At 39.4% G+C, this 21,153-nt stretch overlaps 2 protein-coding genes across 3 annotated transcripts in view; one reads left to right on the top strand and one right to left on the bottom strand.

The window, feature by feature from the left end:
* Positions 1–13,674, top strand: part of CCPG1 (cell cycle progression 1) — a 218,279-nt gene extending 204,605 nt beyond the window's left edge. For both annotated transcript variants that reach the window (XM_053717498.1, XM_053717497.1), the window contains one exon: positions 13,000–13,674. In XM_053717498.1, coding sequence (XP_053573473.1) covers positions 13,000–13,186 — 187 coding nt within the window. In that variant the 3' untranslated portion in view covers positions 13,187–13,674. The remainder of the gene's footprint in view (positions 1–12,999) is intronic.
* The window catches only part of PIGB (phosphatidylinositol glycan anchor biosynthesis class B), a 106,773-nt gene continuing 99,279 nt past the window's right edge, over positions 13,660–21,153 (bottom strand). The window contains exon 12 of the mRNA XM_053717499.1: positions 13,660–13,975. Coding sequence (XP_053573474.1) covers positions 13,856–13,975 — 120 coding nt within the window. The 3' untranslated portion in view covers positions 13,660–13,855. The remainder of the gene's footprint in view (positions 13,976–21,153) is intronic.

The raw sequence follows: 21,153 nt of genomic DNA, 5'->3' as shown, positions 1-21,153 counted from the left end.
CTTCCTTTATTTGGCCTGTCAGGACTGTGGTTACATATGCCAGCCTACAATGTTGGGGGGGGGGCAATCTGTGGAACTGGGGGAGGAGAGGTTACAAATCAATATCCTGGACCTCTGCAGAATCTTCAGAGTTGGCCCAGCCTCAGGCAAGAATCTTTCATCCAGTTTCAGTCAATGTTACAATGGTATCTTAGATAAATCATCAGGGGGAATTTGGAGTTCCCTAGTGATGAAGTGTCCAGGGTAATCGGGTGGAATGCCATCATTGGCTCATTTTGGCCATTTACATTCTTCGAATAAACAATTGGGATGAGGACTTTTGTAAGCACCTTCACCCAGGATAATGGTCTTAGAACCAGAATGTTATTAGTTGGGGTTTGCTGAGACCTCATGGCGCTTCTCTGAAACACAAGGTACCCTGTTCTTGTGTTAGATAATGGAACTCTTGAGGATCTAATAGGTGCCCTAGTAGTTCCCTGGTGCCCTAGTAGTTCATTCAATCTAATACACTTTTTTCCTATATTTGAGTTGCTATCCAGAATAATAACAAAAACGAGCATTAGTGATTCTGATTGCTCCAGCTTGGCCTTGCAGGACTTGGTACACAGACCTAATTCAAATGTTCTCTTGCCCGACTTGGTGGCTCCTGTTAATTTTGGCTGACAGGGGGTTATCTGATAAGGACCTTAAGATAACTTAATTTGAGCCAGAAATCCTGTTACCTGGTGTGTATCTATAACAAGATATGGAAAACTTTTTTGGCCTAGTGTACTAAAAAAGTATAGTTGGAATTCTTTTCAGATTCTTAGAGTTTTGCAGTTTCTTCGGGATGGTTTGAAGAAGGGCTCATCAGCTAGCTCTCTTGAGATATCAGATTTTGGCCTAATCTGTTCTATACTACAAGGCTTTTTAAAAGCCTTATTTAGAATTAAACCAACCAGTTACTCCTCCTTGGAGTCTTAAACAACCAAGTTATTCTTTTCTTCCCAAGGTGGTGTCTGCATTTACTATTAACCAGAAATTTGTGGTTCCTTGCTTGTGCCATCCTCCTGCGAACTAGTGACTACTTCACAACCTGATGGTGTGAGAGCATTAACATTATATTTGAACCCATAAAGAATTTTAGGCTTTCTTCTTTATTCCTCCATTTCTATGAGCCTTGTAAGGGTCACAAACGTATGGCAGTAACCTGCGCTGCTTGGTTTAAGATCTTTATTTCATAAGGCTTTCTGTGAAGACTACCACGATTGCTTTGGAACCTAAATCAGAATATTGGCTGTTTTTTGCCTTTTTAACTATCCAGCACACCTGAGCCAATTATATGTCCAAGGAAAGTAACTGTGTAACTTTATAACTGTATTTGTTACTGAAGAACTGTAAAGCTGTTAGGACTGATACATTTGTGCCTTTTAAATATTCAATTCACCATTTATCTTAGAAATTTGTTGCTTGCCATATGTTATCTATAGAATTAATTCCTTTATACCTGGAATTCTAGGATTATATGGTTCTAGTCTGTTTTTATAAGTGTTGTATAAGGGAGACGTCCCTTTATTAATTAGGATAAGCATTTGCTGTTGTTTTTATGTGTTATAAGAATTTTTAAATAAAATAGATTGTATAAAACATAAATTAGATTGGTATCATCATTTCCTAGCTTTTTTTAGCGCTGCTAAATAAACCCCATTTTTTCTTCTTACCCTCCCTATAGTGAGTCAATTGAAAAGTGAAGGAACAAAAAACTGCAGTTAGACCCAATGCCAGATAGTTAAGCTATTAACCAGACCACAAGAGCTTGCTGTTGGCTGGACAGAATACATGCAGAGACAAGAAAGGAATAAATCCTTGAATATGTGACCTCTGTTAGAAACTTTTTTTAGAAAGAGAATCTATTGAAGACCCCAAATAAATCACCCTCGTAAATGGAACAACGAAACTCTCTTTTCCAGAGACATTTACCATTCATGGGAAAGAATAGGACATGATTTTTTTGAAAGAGAGTTTGCCTGAAGGAAGGAAATACAAGAACCATATACAGACCTTCATTATCCCAAGACTTAAGTCTTTCTAGGATGACAAAACAAGATTCCATGGGAACAATAAATACACATCCTTCAGGTCTATGTTCGTTAAGAACAGGCCCTCTTGACCAAAGTAAAATGGATACTACTTGAAGGTCAGAACCTGAGAATCTTGAGGTAAACACCTAGATCCCAGACTGGGACTGGAACTATTCCCAGAGATGAAGGTCCTGAACCCAGTTCAAGGAATACCTCTCATCATACCTGGATAGCAGATACTCTATAAAGTAGAAATCTGCCCCTGGAAGGAAAACTTAGATTGGCTAAGAGTGGTTGGATCCCAAAAGGCATGGCAGAGCCTGCAGAAAGAGGACAACTTTCCTTTAGTCTTATTCTCTGACGAATGGAAAAAAACCTTTTTTCACCTGGAAAGTCAGAGGATAATTCTGCCAGACCAAATCCAAACAAGGACTCATCCTGGAACGGAAACACCAGAAGCATGGATTTGGAACCTGCTACTGCAGAACTAAAAACCAAGGCTGTACCACGAAGCTACAGGTAGCCTTTTCAGCTGACCCAGAGTTCAGCCACGATACCTGGCGGGCTAGCACAGAGAGTCTAATAAGACAAGGCATTAATTCTAAATGGACAATTAACCTCCAGTTTCTATCCCTGAATTCGAAAGGGAGCAACTACCCTCGGGATCGAAATTCTTGAACTATAGTAGAAAAACCCTCTTCTACTTAGAGCATCATGCATTTTATTGGAGCCATCTACAGGAAATTCCTTTCAAGGACAGGAAACAGGGAGAAAGGTATCCCTTATCCTATTCCTGTGAAAATATCCAAGGAACGTCTAAAACACTTCCTCATACGAAGGAGCATCATTGAAATGATAAAGTTCACAAAAACTTTTCAAGGTTGGCAACGACAAGGGAATCGATTGCGTCCACGTAGCCTAAACCTCCTTTAACAATACACGAGGCGATCAAACATACATCTGAAAGATATAAATTCAGCATCAGAAGAAGGAATTAAACTGTCCTAATCTGAGATTTCACCCTCAGAAAACTACTGTTGAAATCTCCTCACCAGCTCAGAAAAGGGAGCAACCTGCGTAGTAGAATGTGGAGCAGAAACCTTACAATCTGAAATAAAACATATCCTCTTGCATATTTCCTTATGGTAAGGAAAAACAGACAAAGCCGCAGATATCGCAGAGGACACCTGATCTGCAAAATCTGTAAGCAAACATACTGCTCCAGGAGTTTCAAAGGAATCGCAGGGCACTGCATGTGACGCCAAAGAGGCTTGGGACATAAAAGGAGAGAGCTGTGGCATAGCCTGAACAGCATCACCCTGTGAGACATAAGGCTCAGATTGATCTGTACATTCAAAATTTACTACCAAGGTGGTACAGAAAACAGAAATCCTAAAGTGTCTAATTCTTAGAGGCAAAAACAATGTGATTTAAAAGAAACTTTCAAATTAAAAAAGGGACAGATGAGCTTATATAAAAGCAAAACATTCCTCAATCCAACAAAGACTGATCCTGTGGATCCCTTTAGCAACACAGCACTGTTCAGAACATAAGCCCCTTATACAAGAAATTAGGTTTGAAATAAACTATTTTATTTGAATGAGCATACTGTAAACAACTCTCATTGCCACTAAGGTAAGGAGAAGAAAAACCCCATTAGTCTTATATCACAAGTACTAGTGTATAATCTTTTTACACAGACATCCAAATTGGAGAGATTTTACTATACTCCAAGATGCATCTAGATAGGGATATATCATCCGTATGCTTTAACTATTCGAGGCAGACAGAACAACAACTCTGTTCCGTTCTAGAGAACGAGGCAGAGTTAAAAAATACACGCTCAGCCACCGCTGAAATGGCGCCCTCCAATAATGTAAGGAAGGAGGCGTGGCCAAAAGTCGGCACAGAATGGAGCTTCATTCCGTTGACTAACGTAATTCCTGCAGAACCATTGTCTTACCCTAGCAGTACACTGGCACAGTCATGCAGCTTCTAAAAGCGGAGCTGCAGAATTCAAAGACTAACCACGAGTGCTCAGGATGACACAAACACATCCACGCAGCCCCTTAGAAATGGCACCATTGCGCTCTCCTAATGGTCCCCTGTCAGACCTGAGGCTGCTTCCCACTATACACTTTAGACCAACTTAGGACCTTAACGGGGCTGTCACATTCGCAAGCAGGAAAACAATAAAAATGTCTATAAACTTTTTATCTGAGCCCCATAGATAGTTAACCCCTTCCTCTCTGTGAAGGTTAACCCCTAAGTCTCCAAGTCTCATGCACTAAAGTGCCTGCCCACTGCCTCAACCATCCATAAAGGATTTGTCCGAAAAAAGCAGAGGGTCCTTAACCCCTTCAGTGCAAACCCTCTAGTCTCCCCAGAAGACAAAAGGCACTTACCTGCATTCTAGTTGTCCCGCAGTCAGACGACTCACAAAGTATGAGAGAATGCCACTCCTCATAGAGACCCCAGGCTTTATATACCAGGGCAGTAACATGTTAGGAAAACGCAGCAAAGCACACTTTACAAGTTCCTAACTGCTTAAAAGCCACCACTGCCCTACTGAAGAGACTGACATGGAGTACGGCTAGACCCAATCCAGAGGAAAGATCAGAACAAACCTACTCTGGCTTTCAAAATAATAAAATCTTGATTGCAGAGAAATAATCAGACACCAAAACTTCACCTCCTCCTTGCACCGCAGGCAAAGAGAATGACTGGGTTTTGTGGGAAGGGAAGTGATACTTAAAGGGACGCATGAAATTTTAAGCAACTTTATAATTTACTCCTATTATCATATTTTCTTCATTCTCTTGGTATCTTTATTTGAAATGCAAGAATGTAAGTTTAGATGCCAGCCCATTTTTGGTGAACAACCTGGGTTGTTCTTGCTGATTGGTGGATAAATTTATCCACCAATAAAAAAGTGCTGTCCAGAGTTCTGAAGAGAAAAAAAAAAAGCTTAGATGCCTTCTTTTTCAAATAAAGATAGCAAGAGAACGAAGAAAAATTGATAATAGGAGTAAATTAGAAAGTTGCTTACAATTGCATGCTCTATCTGAATCATGAAAGAGAAAATTTGGGTTCAGTGTCCCTTTAACAGATTTGCTGTGGTGCTCTTTGCCTTTGCTGGCCAGAAGTGATATTCCCAACAGTAATTTATGATTTTGTGGACTCACCGTATCTTAAGAAAGAAAGTGTTTTGTTTTTTTAACAAAATTAAACTAATTTAGAGCAAACTGGATACTGGCAGACAGCTGTCAGTACCTAAGATGGCGGCAAATAGCTAGAGGGGGAGGGTTAGAGAGCAGTTTAGGGGAGGGGCTCAGTGAGGTTGGGTGGTAAGGGGGATCCTACACTGCAGAATATATATATATATATATATATATATATATATATATATATATATATATATATATATATATATATATATATATATATATAATTAAAAAACAACTTATTTTTTTATACTGGCAGACTTTCTATCAGTACTTAAGATGGGGGTGACCCTTGGGGGGTGGGGGAAGAGAGCTGTTTGAGAGGGGTCAGGGAAGGATCAGGGGGTGGGATGCGTCAGGTGGGAGGCTGATCTCTACACTAAAGCTAAAATTAACCCTACAAGCTACCTAATTAACCCCTTCACTGCTGGGCATAATACAAGTGTGGTGTGCCGTGGCATTTAGCGGCCTTCTAATTACCAAAAAGCAATGCCAAAGCCATATGTCTGATATTTCTGAACAAAGGGGATCCCAGAGAAGCATTTACAACTATTTGTGCCGTAATTGCAAAAGTTGTTTGTAAATAATTTTAGACAGAAACCTAAAGTTGGTGAAAAGTTAACTATTATTTTTTATTTAATCGCATTTGAAGGTGAAATGGTAGCAAGAAATATACCAAAATGGGCCTAGATCAATACTTTGGGTTGTCTACTAAAAAAAAATAATTGATACATATGAAGGGTTCTTCAGGGATTCCTGACAGATATCAGTGTTACAATGAAACTAATTTTGAAAAAAAAAATGGTTTGGAAATAGCAAAGTGCTACTTGTACTTATTGCCCTATAACTTGCAAAAAAAGCAAAGAACATGTAAACATTGGGTATTTCTAAACTCCGGACAAAATTTAGAAACTATTTAGCATGGGTGTTGTTTGGTAGTTGTAGATGTGTAACAGATTTTGGGGGTCAAAGTTAGAAAAAGTGTGTTTTTGTTAAAAAAAAAAAAAAAAAGCATCATATTTTATAGTAAATTATGATATCATGAAAATAAGGGTAGCTTTAGAAAGTCCATTTAATGGCGAGAAAAACGGTATATAATGTGTGGCTACAGTAAATGAGTAAGCGGAAAAACAAAATTTATGCTTACCTGATAAATTTATTTCTCTTGTGGTGTATCCAGTCCACGGATTCATCCATTACTTGTGGGATATTCTCCTTCCCAACAGGAAGCTGCATCACCCACAGCAGAGCTGTCTATATAGCTCCTCCCCTAACTGCCACCTCCCAGTCATTCGACCAAAGACAAGCAAGAGAAAGGAGAAACTATAGGGTGCAGTGTTGACTGTAGTTTAAAAATTAAAAAACACCTGCCTTAAAATGACAGGGCGGGCCGTGGACTGGATACACCACAAGAGAAATAAATTTATCAGGTAAGCATAAATTTTTTCTCTTGTAAGGTGTATCCAGTCCACGGATTCATCCATTACTTGTGGGATACCAATACCAAAGCTATAGGATACGGATGAAGGGAGGGACAAGGCAGGCGCTTAAACGGAAGGCACCACTGCCTGTAAGACCTTTCTCCCAAAAATAGCCTCCGAAGAAGCAAAAGTATGAAATTTGTAGAATTTAGAAAAAGTATGAAGCGAAGACCAAGTCGCCGCCTTACAAATCTCTTCAACAGAGGCCTCATTTTTAAAGGCCCATGTGGAAGCCACCGCTCTAGTGGAATGAGCTGTAATTCTTACAGGAGGCTGCTGGCCAGCAGTCTCATAAGCTAAGCGGATTATACTTCTTAACCAAAAAGAAAGAGAAGTTGCTGAAGCCTTTTGGCCTCTCCTCTGTCCAGAGTAGACAACAAACAATGCAGATGTTTGACGAAAATCCTTAGTAGCTTGTAAATAAAACTTTAAAGCACGAACCACGTCAAGATTGTGTAATAGACGTTCCTTCTTTGAAGAAGGATTAGGACACAGTGACGGAACAACAATCTCTTGATTGATATTCTTATTGCATACCACCTTAGGAAGAAACCCAGGTTTGGTACGCAAAACTACCTTATCTGCATGGAAGATCAGATAAGGGGAATCACACTGCAAGGCAGATAACTCTGAAACTCTTCGAGCCAAAGAGATAGCTACCAAGAACAGAACTTTCCAAGATAAAAGCTTAATATCTATGGAATGCAGAGGTTCAAACGGAACCCCTTGAAGAACTTTAAGAACTAAATTTAAACTCCATGGCGGAGCAACAGGTTTAAACACAGGCTTGATTCTAACTAAAGCCTGACAAAACGCCTGAACGTCTGGAACATCCGCCAGACGCTTGTGCAAAAGAACAGACAGAGCAGAAATCTGTCCCTTTAAGGAACTAGCTGACAATCCCTTTTCCAATCCTTCTTGGAGAAAAGACAATATCCTGGGAATCCTGACTTTACTCCATGAGTAACCCTTGGATTCACACCAATGAAGATATTTACACCATATCTTATGATAGATTTTCCTGGTGACAGGCTTTCGAGCCTGAATTAAGGTATCAATGACCGACTCGGAAAAACCACGTTTTGACAAAATCAAGCGTTCAATCTCCAAGCAGTCAGACGCAGAGAAATTAGATTTGGATGTTTGAAGGGACCTTGAAGTAGAAGGTCCTGCCTCAGCGGCAGAGTCCATGGTGGAAAGGATGACATGTCCACCAGATCTGCGTACCAAGTCCTGAGTGGCCACGCAGGAGCTATCAAAATCACCAAAGCTCTCTCCTGCTTGATCTTGGCAATCAGACGAGGGAGCAGAGGAAACGGTGGAAACACATAAGCCAGGTTGAAAGACCAAGGCGCTGCTAGAGCATCTATCAGCGCTGCCTTGGGATCCCTGGACCTGAACCCGTAACAAGGAAGCTTGGCGTTCTGACGAGACGCCATGAGATCCAGTTCTGGTTTGCCCCAAAGTTGAATCAACTGTGCAAACACCTCCGGATGGAGTTCCCACTCCCCCGGATGAAAAGTCTGCCGACTTAGAAAATCCGCCTCCCAGTTCTCTACTCCTGGGATATGGATAGCTGATAGATGGCAAGAGTGAACCTCTGCCCATAGAATTATTTTTGAAACCTCCAACATTGCTAGGGAACTCCTTGTTCCCCTTTGATGGTTGATGTAAGCTACAGTCGTGATGTTGTCCGACTGAAATCTGATGAACCTGACCGCAGCTAGCTGAGGCCAAGCCTGAAGAGCATTGAATATCGCTCTTAGTTCCAGAATGTTTATCGGAAGGAGTGTCTCCTCCTGAGTCCACAAGCCCTGAGCCTTCAGGGAGTTCCAGACTGCACCCCAGCGCAGAAGGCTGGCATCTGTCGTTACTATTGTCCAATCTGGCCTGCGGAAGGTCATACCCTTGGACAGATGGACCCGAGATAACCACCAGAGAAAAGGATGGGACTCTGAGAAATTTGTTTAAGATCTTGAGATCTAAGATTGGTCTGAATGTTCCCTCTTTCTTGGGAACAACAAACAGATTTGAATAAAAGCCCTGTCCCTGTTCCTCCTGCGGAACTGGGTGGATCACTCCCATAACTAGGAGGTCTTGAACACAATGTAAGAATGCTTCTCTCTTTATCTGGTTTGCAGATAAAAGTGAGAGATGAAATCTCCCTTTTTTGGGGAGAGGTTTTGAATTCCAGAAGATAACCCTTGGACACAATTTCCAATGCCCAGGAATCCTGAACATCTCTTGCCCAAGCCTGGGCGAAGACAGAGAGAGACTGCCCCCTACTAGATCCGTATCGGGGGCTGCTCCTTCATGCTGTCTTAGAGGCAGCAGCAGGCTTCTTGGCCTGTTTCCCCTTGTTCCAAGCCTGGTTAGGTCTCCAGACCGGCTTTGACTGGGCAAAAGTTCCCTCTTGTTTTGTGTTAGAGGAAGTTGAAGCTGCGCCACTCTTGAAGTTTCGAAAGGGCCGAAAACTAGACTGTTTGGTCCTTAATTTGTTGGACCTGTCCTGAGGAAGGGTGTGACCTTTTCCTCCAGTGATGTCAGAAATGATCTCCTTCAGTCCAGGCCTGAATAGGATCTGTCCTTTGAAGGGAATGTTGAGAAGTTTAGACTTTGAAGTCACGTCAGCTGACCAGGATTTAAGCCATAGCACCCTACGTGCCTGAATAGCAAAACCTGACTTTTTAGCCCTTAGCTTGGTTAAATGAACATTGGCGTCAGAAACAAATGAATTGGCTAGCTTAAGGGCCGTAAGCTTGTCAATAATATCTTCCAACGGGGTTTCAACCTGTAGAGCCTCCTCTAGGGACTCAAACCAGAAAGCCGCGGCAGCAATGACTGGGGCAATGCATTCAAGAGGCTGGAGAATAAAACCTTGTTGAATAAAAATTTTCTTAAAGGGACAGTCAACACCAGAATTTTTGTTGTTTAAAAAGATAGATAATCCCTTTATTACCCATTCCCCAGTTTTGCAAAACCAACACTGTTATATTAATACACATTTTACTTCTGTGACTAACTTGTATGTAAGCCTCTTCTGACCGCCCCTAATCACATGACTTTTAGTTATTATCTATTGACTTGCATTTTAGCCAATTAGTGCAGTGTCTGCCACTAGCCACAGGCGTGATCACAATGCTATCTATATGGCCTACATGAGCTTGCTCTCCCCTGCTGTGAAAAGTAAATAAAATAGAGGCGGCCTTCAAGGGCTTAGAAATTATCATATGAGCCTTCCTAGGTTTGCTTTCAACTAGAATACCAAGAGAACAAAGCAAAATTGTTGATAGAAGTAAATTGGGAAGTTGTTTAAAATTACATGCCCTATTTGAAAAATGAAAGTTTTTTTGGACTTGACTGTCCCTTTAAGGTAACCTCTGATTTTTTATCCATTGGATCTAGAAAAGCACAACTGTCCTCAACAGGGATAGTGGTACGCTTAGCTAGAGTAGAAACTGCTCCCTCCACCTTAGGGACCGTCTGCCATAAGTCCCGTGTAGAGGCGTCTTTAGGAAACATCTTTTTAAAAACAGGAGGGGGAGAGAATGGTACACCTGGTCTATCCCATTCCTTAGTAATAATTTCAGAAAACCTTTTAGGGATTGGAAAAACATCAGTGTAAGTAGGTACTGCATAGTATTTATCCAATCTACATAATTTCTATGGGACTACAATAATGTCACAGTCGTCCAGAGTTGCTAAAACCTCCCTGAGCAATACGCGGAGGTGTTCAAGCTTAAATTTAAATGTAGATATATCAGAATCAGATTGAAGTATCTTCCCTGAATCAGAAAAATCACCCACAGATTGAAGCTCCCCTGCTTCAGCTTCATTATATTGTGAGGGTGTATCAGAGATAGCTACTAAAGCGTCAGAGAGCTCTGTATTTATTCTAGTTCCAGAGCTGTCTCGCTTTCCTTGCAATCCTGGCAGTTTAGATAATACCTCTGTAAGGGTATGATTCATAACTGCTGCCATGTCTTGCAAGGTATACACAATGGGCTCGCTAGATGTACTTGGCGTCCCCTGAGCTGGATTTATAGGATCTGACACGTGGGGAGAGTTAGATGGCATAACTTCCTCCTTGTCAATTTCTTCTGGTGATAAATTTTTTAAAGCCAGAATATGGTCTTTGTAATCTATAGTAAAATCAGTGCATTTGGTACACATTCTAAGAGGGGGTTCCACAATGGCTTCTAAACATAATGAACAATGAGTTTCCTCTAAGTCAGACATGTTTAAACAGACTAGTAATGAGACCAGCAAGCTTGGAAAACACTTTAGAAACTGTCAACAAGCAAAAAATAAAAACGGTACTGTGCCTTTAAGAGAAAAAAACAATCACAGAAACTGCTAAAACAGTGAAAAAAGCAGTAAATCTTACGAAATGTTTACAGTGTGTATAATAGGCTGAAAGAGCATTGCACCCATTTGCAAATGGATGATTAACCCCTTAGTTTCAAAACCGGATAAAAAAAAACGATATAAACGTTTTTAAACAGTCACAACAAACTGCCACAGCTCTACTGTGGCTCCTACCTGCCCATACAACGACTTTGGAAGGCACAAAAACCCCTTAGAGAGGTCCTATATGTTCAGGGGACTCCTTCAGGGAAGCTGGATGTCTCAAGTTCCAAAAACTAATGGAAAATAGGCCCCTCCCAACCTGTACTCACAGTGAGAGGGCCTTAAAAAACTATCCCTAGGCAAAATCTAGTCAGCCATGTGGAAAAACTGGGCCCCAGAATAAAGTTTTATCACCAATATGAAATAAACGTTTATACACCTCAAGCAAACGTTATATCTATTCAGTAATGTGAGTAAATAATAAAAATATTACCCTTTACAGCAAGCATGATACCAGTCGTTATTAAATCACTGTAATCAGGCTTACCTTAAATAAATCCGGTATTGTCAGCATTTTCTAGCTTATCATTTCTCTAGAAAAATTTAAAACTGCACATACCTCAGAGCAGGAGACCCTGCACGCTATTCCCCCAGCTGAAGTTACCCATCTCTTCAGTTATGTGTGAGAACAGCAATGGATCTTAGTTACAACCTGCTAAGATCATCAAAGACCACAGGCAGACTCTTCTTCAGCTTTCGGCCTGAGGCTAAAATAATACAACTCCGGTACCATTTGAAAATAACAAACTTTTGATTGAAGATAAACTACATTAATGCACCACATCTCTCTAGCTGCTTCCCTTGTTGAGAGCTGCAAGAGAATGACTGGGAGGTGGCATTTAGGGGAGGAGCTATATAGACAGCTCTGCTGTGGGTGATCCTCTTGCAGCTTAATGTTGGGAAGGAGAATATCCCACAAGTAATGGATGAATCCGTGGACTGGATACACCTTACAAGAGAAATAACAGCTAAACACAAACACCGTAAAAATGTAAAAAAAATAGCCCTGGTCCTTAACTGTAAGAAAATTGAAAAATGGTCTGGTCACTAAGGGGTTAAGATTAATTGTCACTTCTAGGGCTTTCAAGAATGAGGCTTCTGTTGACCAAATTTGCAAGGCAGCTACTTGGTCTTCTTGGCATACTTTTACCAAATTCTACCATATTGATGATTTTGCTTCTTCTGAGGCAGCCTTGGATAGGAAAGTCCACCAGGCAGTTGTCTCAGAATGATTTATTTTTGCCTGTTGATTAATTTTTTAATTGGATTCTTTTGGGGTTGTGTATTTAGTTTTAAAGTAAAAAAAAGTTTTTTAAATCCTACCAATTGTGTTTCATTACTCATTGACTTCTCAGCTTGGGTATTAGTACCCAGGAGTAATGGATCATGGACTCAAACCACCTGTATTGAGGAAAACATCATTTATGCATACTGTATGTGATAAATTAATTTGTTTCATGGTGGTGAGAGTCCATGAGTCCCCTCCCTGTGTTTTTCTGGTGGTGTTTTTTTCCCCCCTGCTCCTTTTATTTTGCTCCTATTTCTTTTCCTACCTCATTTTTCTTGATTATACATTAAACTGAGGTACCTGTGAGGTGTGTGTTTGTGGGGGGGGGGGGGTTGATAGAGCTTTTGGGAATCTTTGCCTCCTCCTAGTGGTAGGGGAGAGTAATTCCCAGGAGTAATGGATTGTGGACTCTCACCAGCATGAAAGAAATTAATTTATCAGGTAAGCATAAATTGTTTTTTACCTACAAATGTAATTACTTTAAATAAATTATTTATATTCCGTCACAAGTTACAATTAAAATATTTGCTTTCTAGGAAATCTGAAAATATTCCTCCATATAAAGATCCAGAAGATTACAGACACAGAAAGCATGAAAAGAAACCTCACCAACATCGCTATAAAAGGGAAGGTAGATGGCATAAACATGGGCGTGCCAATGGAAGACATATGGCTAATGTTGAAATAGATTTGGGGCAGATGCCTTTTGATCCTAAATATTGAAAAGTTATGTATTACTTTGTTACATAAGGGTGTGAGTTAGACAGTTACATTTGTCAATTAATGTTATCTGTTATTGGGAATATCCTGATAAACATGAGATACCGTAACCAAAGTTTAGTGTTAAACGTGCACTTTAGATTGTAAAACTTTTGCTTAACATTAAGACAATGGACAGATTGATTTTGGATGCTGGGCACAGCAGCATTATTTAGTTCCACCATTCAGAAATCATTTCTGCAATGTATGTGCAATTTCATAAATTGTCAGCCTTAAAATGCTGCTTTCTCTTTTAAAACAATGGGGGACCATGTGTTGTTGTTGATTGATAATGCTCTTATTTGCTATTTTTGTGGTATAAAAAGCCTTCTGCATCTATGAAGAAAATGTGCTGCATACTAATTGGCTTTATAATTTGTATGTGAAAGTTCTTGCTGTCCTTTGTGTTTCTAGAAGAATAAAATAAAAAATAAAAACTGAGTAAAAAAATATTTTATTTTGGTTGATCTCCGTTGCTTTACAAATACATTAATACATATTTATATTTATGCTGTACAAGTCTCATTTTTGTTGCATCAATCATCAGAAAAAATACCCTATTTCTGCTTATTTGAGAAACACAGAAGATTGTTTTCAATCAAGCTTTTTCACATCTTCAGTAAATGCATAAATTCATTTAGACTTCCGTTCATACATGAATATGTGGCTTCCAATACGCCCTTCTGGTACATGGGTGTGGAATACTTCTGCTGTTCTCACATAGTTGTTTGTAGTGAGAAATGACTTTATTTCCTGGTTTTAAAAAAGAAAGTCAAATAATTCAAGGCATACAAAAAGGGTGAGACAGTAAGAAAAAAATATATATTCAAGGCATACACGCCTTACGAGACAATAATATAAAATAAAATACATGCCTATATAGTACATTTCCAAAGTAACAGCGAGTATGTACCATGTCAATCAGTGTATTTACCCTCTAAACGGCACATGAGGCCACTTTTGGACCTCTTAGTAAATTGAAAACCTACTGAAGTTAATCTTAAATAATAGAGACCACTCTTGGGTCTCTAATGGTAAACCTCATTTCTTTCCTATGGCATGGAGAGTCCACTACGTCATTCCAATTACTAGTGGGATATTCAACTCCTGGCCAGCAGGAGGAGGCAAAAAGCACCCAGCAAAGCTGTTAAGTGCAACTTCCCTTACCCATAAGCCCCAGTCATTCTCTTTGCCTCTGTCAATGGAGGATGTGCGAATATGGTGTCTGAAGATATTTAATCCTTTTATGGGTACTTTTTCCTGCAAGCAAGGATTGGGTCAAGCTGTGTCCATGTCAATCTCTTTAGTAAGAGTAATGGTGGCTATTAGCAGTTAGAAAGTGGCGAGGTTGTCTTTGCTTTATTTCTAACATTTTGCTACCCCCTTTACAGAAAGCCAGGGTTGGTTACTCTGTTATTTCTTTGTCTGCAGGTCCCTGACAGATGTTGGTGAGTCCATCATACCTGACACGCTGCTTCTGCCCTGCAGCCGGATCCACAGGTAAGTGCTTTGTCTTCTAGGTATGGAGGATTAGCACTTCAGATTAATTTGTGGACATAATTTATTCTCCCTGAGTTGGAGTAATTTTTGGGCAGTTCTGGCAGGGATACTGTACTGCTAGGGGTCTGTTATTTTGATGGGTCTCAAAATACTATGATTTTAGGCTGGCTTGAGACTTGTGATGGCTCTGGAACGGCAGGGGTCAATATCTTTATTTTTCCCCTGTGTTAGCATAGAGTGTGTGTTATATTATATCACCTGATAGATTTTTTGGCGCTGTAGTTACTTTTTCGTGCCCTCCTAAGCTGTAATTTTTTTAAACGTCCTCCGTTACGTGACTTATTTGCGCTTCCGCTTATCCGGCTATACTGCAGCCATTTTTCTTAGCGGAGCACATTGTGCATAATAGTTTCTCTGAAGAGCGAGAGAGCAGTCTCAATCTGACTTCTGACAGTGGATTTGATAAAGTATCTATCTGACCACTGAGTGGTGTTTTCAGACAGCTGTGATCGGCTCTTACATCTATCTGAATACTAGTGGGGTTTATTCTTTGGTTGGCTGGAGTGGTGAGTCCTCAGCTCAGCTGAGGTTTTTAGTGGTGCCTGAATTTATTTATTTTTCCAAATTAAAGATATCTTTATTTTTCACAGATTATTTTTGTTTTCTGTATTACTAGTGTGAATCCTTTCTAAGATGAATTAGAGGGTTAAAATTTTAATAAATGCTTATATAGTTTGGAAGAACAAGTTATCCCTCCTGTGCAACTATGTGTCATATGTTTAAGCAGGACTTTGTCTTCTAGAGACAAGGTCTCTGCATCTGAGCCATATGTCTCTAAGGATAATGTTGTCCATGCAATGCCTCCCTCTCCACTCCAACATCCCAAGCTTTAGCAGTTTCACCTGCAGTACCCAGCAGTTTCTCTCAACATCCTCCTGGGGGGTGTTTATTTACCAAGAGATGTTGCTGCGCAGATAACTTCTGCAGTTTCCGCAGGTTTGTCAGCCTTTCCTGTTTCTGGTAAGAGGAAGAGAAAGTCTGAAAATATTTCTCTCAGTAAGGGTTCTGACTCCGCAAAGACAGCGTTAGTCAGTCCCCTCAGTTACCTGATGACGAGGATACTTGAGTGGCTTCTGAAGATGAAATCTCAGATTCTGAATCTAGGATGGAATGTTCTACTGATTCAGAAGAGGTTAATTTTAGGTTTAAGCTTGAACACCTCCTATTACTTCTAAAGGAGGTACTCGCTACCTTAGATGACTCCAAACCTTCTGGCGTTATCAACCCTAAAAAGTCTTCTAAACTTAATAGAGTTCATAATTCTCCCTCTTCTGTGGATGTTTTTCCTGTTCCAGACAAGATGTCTGAAATTATAGCTCAGGTTTTCTTTTCCCCTTCCCCTGTTTTTAAGAAGATGTTTTCTGTTGCTGACTCCATGACTCATGGCGCACTGTGCCAAAAGTTGAAGGAGCTATCTCTACTCTAGCTAAAATAACTACCATTCCTATAGAGGATAGTTGTTCCATTAAGGATCCAATGGATAAGAAGCTAGAGGCTTACTTAAAGAAGATGTACATCCATCAGGGATTACAATGGCAACCAGCGGCAAGTATTGCTACGGTTGCGAGTGCAGCATCTTATTGGTGCGATGCCTTGTCTGATCTGATATCAGAAGAAACTACAATAGAGGAGATCCACGATAGAATCAAAGCTCTAAAACTGGCCCATACCTTTTATCTGCGACGCTAACATTCAGTTAATTAGCCTGGGAGCTAAGATGTCTAGCTTCATTGTTCTAGCTCGCAGAGCCCTGTAGTTAACTGATGTAACTTCAAAAGTCAAGCTTTTATCTTTAAAGATAAAAGAAAAAAACATTCAGTGCTTCATCTACCCTCAAAAAATAATTCAGAAAATAAATTGGGCACCCAAGGAATTGCGGTTCACAAATACAATTCGAGTTGAAAAGAAATAATCTTAACACACATAAATTATATAAAAATTTCTCCAAGGAACACACAATTCTGCATGGATATATAGTCCAAATAAGTCCTTGCTGAAAACAAGAAGAAACTGTACCTCTGCTGTAAATTAGCATAAAATGTAGGAGTGTAAGCAATCCTCCACTCTCCAGATCATAGGAAAAATTCCTCCCATTCCGCTCTTTAAACCTTGCTTCTCACAGTTTAGAAGATCCAAAACTGCTTGTAGAGAAAAACAGAGTGCAAAAGGGGATTCAAGTGCAAATGTATTAAACACCATACACACCCAGCTTAGAAATGTACTTACACAAAGTGCATAAATAGAATGCCTTGAGTTAAAAAAACGTGTTCACAGTGATATGCTTACAGCAACAGAAGACAGCTGGATTCCATCTCAATGCACACAGTCGCTTGCTCTGGGCTATCCAGATCCCCACCGGAGCCACGGTCACTTCGTAAGCAAATACCGATCACACAGTAGGTCTGATTGTCCCTCACAGATGAATATCAATATAATCACCCCAACGCGTTTCTCCCGGTTGCCGCCAGGCTTTTTCAAGAGGAATTGTTATCGTATGCCGTTCTCCTGAACGGATCTTACTTGTACATACAGGTATTTGAGACACCACCCCCAAAGGAGTGTCCATAGGTTGGACATTATTGGTACGTCTTGAGCCAATCAATGTGGACATTAAGGGGGTGTGTAAGGACATACTGTGAGTTAAAAAGTTACATGATAATCTAAATATATTTACAAATAAAAAAACACATGCTATTTAAGAAACCAATTTCATCTCATCAATCATTATACACAAATATATAAAAAGCAAAAATTTGGATTAAGATACAGGACATTTTAGTAAATACACACGTAGTGCAGTATCAAGGAATCATTCAGACCTGCTAGTCTATCTTAAAGGGACAGTCTAAATCAGAATTTGTATTGTTTTAAAAGATAGATAATCCCTTTATTACCCATTCCCCAGTTTTGCATAACCAACACTGTTATATTAATATACTTTTAACCTCTGTGATTATCTTGTATCTAAGCCTCTGCAAACTGCCCCTTTAGTTCAGTTCTTTTGACAGACTTTCAGTTTAGCCAATCAGTGCCTGCTCCCAGATAACTTCACGTGCACGAGCACAGTGTTTTCTATATGAAATACATGAACTAACACCCTCTAGTGGTGAAAAACTGTTAAAATGCATTCTGAAAAGAGGTGGCCTTCAAGGTCTAAGAAATTAGCATATGAACCTCCTAGGTTAAGCTTTCAACTAAGAATACCAAGAGAAGAAAGCAAAATTGGTGATAAAAGTAAATTGGAAAATTGTTTAAAATTACATGCTCTATCTGAATCATGAGAGTTTATTTTGGCCTAGACTATCCCTTTAAGGAAGAATGTTAGTTTAAGTTTCTATATCACATATTATAAAATTCTAGGATGCCATAATTAAAACTTTAAAAATAGATGTATGAATTAATTTAAATAGATTTAAAAAATAAATGAATATTAACAATCTAATTTCTTCCATTAAAATAACCACACCATATAAACCTAACAAATACTTCATGTTATACATAAATTCTATTGTTAACAAATACTATCATGAACATGATAGGAAACAGGAACTGATAGAATATTTGTAATGGCAGCACCTGCTTGGTTTTAAAGTTCCTAATTTACATGTATGCTGCCACATTTATATCTATATTTATACCCATTGGATAAAAACTTTGGAGTTTATAAATCCAATAGGTGTCAAGCTTTCTAAGGTCTAATAACCTATTATGTTTTGTAGGCGGAATCCAACCAATGACTTGAACCCTTAAAGAGGCAGGGTTACTATTATGGCAGTCCATAAAATGTTTTGCCACATTGTGTTTAATTTTTCTTTAATATTATAAAGATGTTCATTTACTCTACGTCCAATTTGCCGTTTAGTGCGGCCCACATAAATTAGGCCAAATCCACATTCCAAGAGATAAACTACAAATGTAGATTCACAATTTGCTTTTAAAACCTCTCTCAAAAGTGTCTGTTTTATCTTAAGTTTTTGAAAAACTAGGATCTGTTTATATGTTGACACATATTACACCTAGATTTGCATATATTAAAGGGACAGTCTACACCAGAATTTTTATTGTTTTAAAAGATAGATAATCCCTTTATTACCCATTCCCCAGTTTTGCATAACCAACACAGTTATATTAATATACTTTTAACCTCTGTGATTATCTTGTATCTAAGCCTCTGCAAACTGCCCCTTTATTTCAGTTCTTTTGACAGACTTGCTGTTTAACCAATCAGTGCCTGCTCCCAGATAACTTCACGTGCATGAGCACAGTGTTATCTATATGAAACACATGACCTAACACCCTCTTAGTGGTGAAAAACTGTTAAAATGCATTCTGAAAAGAGGTGGCCTTCAAGGTCTAAAAAATTAGCATATGAACCTCCTAGGTTAATCTTTCAACTAAGAATACCAAAAGAACAAAGCAAGATTGGTGATAAAAGTAAATTGGAAAATTGTTTAAAATTACATGCCCTATCTGAATCATGAAAGTTTATTTTGGACTAGACTGTCCCTTTAAAGGGACACTGAACCGAACATTTTTCTATCGTGATTCAGAAAGAGCATGCAATTTTAAATTTCTAATTTACTCCTATTATCTAATTCTTTTTATTCTCTTTGTATCTTTATTTGAAATGCAAGAATGTAAGTTTAGATGCCAGCCCATTTTTGGTGAACACGGTGTTGTTCTTGCTGATTGGTGGGTAAATTCACCTACCAATAAACAAGTGCTTTCCGTGGTTCCGTGAACCAAAAAAATAGCTTAGATGCCTTCTTTTTCAAATAAAGAAAGCAAGAGAACGAAGAAAAATAAATAAATTAGAAAGTTGTTTTAAATTGCATGCTCTATCTGAATCACGAAAAAAAAATTTTGGGTTCAGTGTCCCTTTAATGTACATTTCCAATTCAAAAGCCTATTTCCCTATTTATGATTGAGAATCTGTTTGGTTTTCAGTTTACTGGGAGCTAACATATTTTTAAGGCTTTTACCTTTTTTGAAAGTGATTTTTGGTTTTCCCCACAAATGGGGTCCCAACAGGGGATCTGCTTTTAGGAGTGGCCAGTATTTATTAAGAATGCCCCTAATGGTGGCTGCTCCTTCATTATATGTAGTGGTAAACCTTATACACTGAGTATTATTCCCTGCATTCTCACTATACCTATTGTGTCCCAGATTCATTTTTTTTGGGAAATATTAATTCATTTATATCGCTTGATTGTGCTTTCATACGTGCTTCTTTTATTATATCCCTATCATAACCTTTCATCAAGAATTTGAAATAAGGGAAAGCAAAACAAGAAGCCTTCCACTGATTCTAAATCTGCATGAAGGGTCCCCCCGATCCAATTTTGGATCAAGTAGGGGGCAGGCTTTCTTTTTTTTTGACATGCCTGGATACGCAATGTCCCAGGTCCGTGGGCAGTGGACATAGTATCCCAGGGTTACAAATTAGGATTTAAGTCTTGCCCTCCAAGGGGCAGATTTCTCCTGTCAATACTATCCACAAACCAGGTAGAGGGAGGCTTTCTTAAACTGCGTAAAGGACCTACCCTCCCTGGGAGTAATTGTTCCAGTTCCTCTAGGGGAACATGGTCAAGGATTCTATTCAAATCTCTTTGTTATTCCCAAAAAGGAGGGAACTTTGCGTCCCATTCTAGACTTAAAATGCCTAAACAAATTCCTTAGGGCTCCGTCCTTCAAGATGGAAACTAATCGTTCCATTCTTTCATTGGTTCAGGAAGGTCAGTTCATGACAACCATAGACCTGGAGGATGCATACCTTCATGTTCTCATTCACAGGGATCATCACCAGTTTCTGAGGTTTGCCTTCTTGGACAAGAATTTCCAGCTTCTTGCACTTCTGTTTGGTCTGGCCACGGCTCCCAGAAAATTCTCAAAGGTTCTGGGGGCTTTATTGGCAATGGTCAGATCCCAGGGAATTGCAGTGGCTCCTTATCTAGACGACATCTTGGTTCAGGTGTCATCTTTTCAACTAGCAAAATCTTATACAGAGATGTTGTTGTCTTTTCTACGTTCCCACAGGTGGAAAGTTAATCTGGAAAATAGTTATCTTGTTCCAGCTACAAGAGTGTGTTTCCCAGGAACAATCATAGATTCCCTGTCCATGAAGATTTTCCTGATGGACGTCAGAAAAGCCAAATTTCTTGCTTCTTGCCTTTCACTCCAGTCTGCTATTCGTCCATCAGTGGTTCAATGCATGGAGGTGATTGGTCTGATGGTTGCTTCCATAGACATCATTTCTTTTGCTCGGTTCCATCTGAGGATAAATCTGGATCCCCTAACAAGAGACTCTTATGGTGGATTTCTCTGGAAAATCTGTCTCAGGGCACTTGCTTCCTGAGACCTTCCTGGATGAT

The sequence above is a fragment of the Bombina bombina genome, chromosome 6 (assembly GCF_027579735.1).
Source record: "Bombina bombina isolate aBomBom1 chromosome 6, aBomBom1.pri, whole genome shotgun sequence".
Lineage (NCBI taxonomy): Eukaryota > Metazoa > Chordata > Amphibia > Anura > Bombinatoridae > Bombina > Bombina bombina.
Note: the sequence above shows the minus strand (reverse complement) of the source record. Positions and strands in the feature narration are given on the sequence as shown.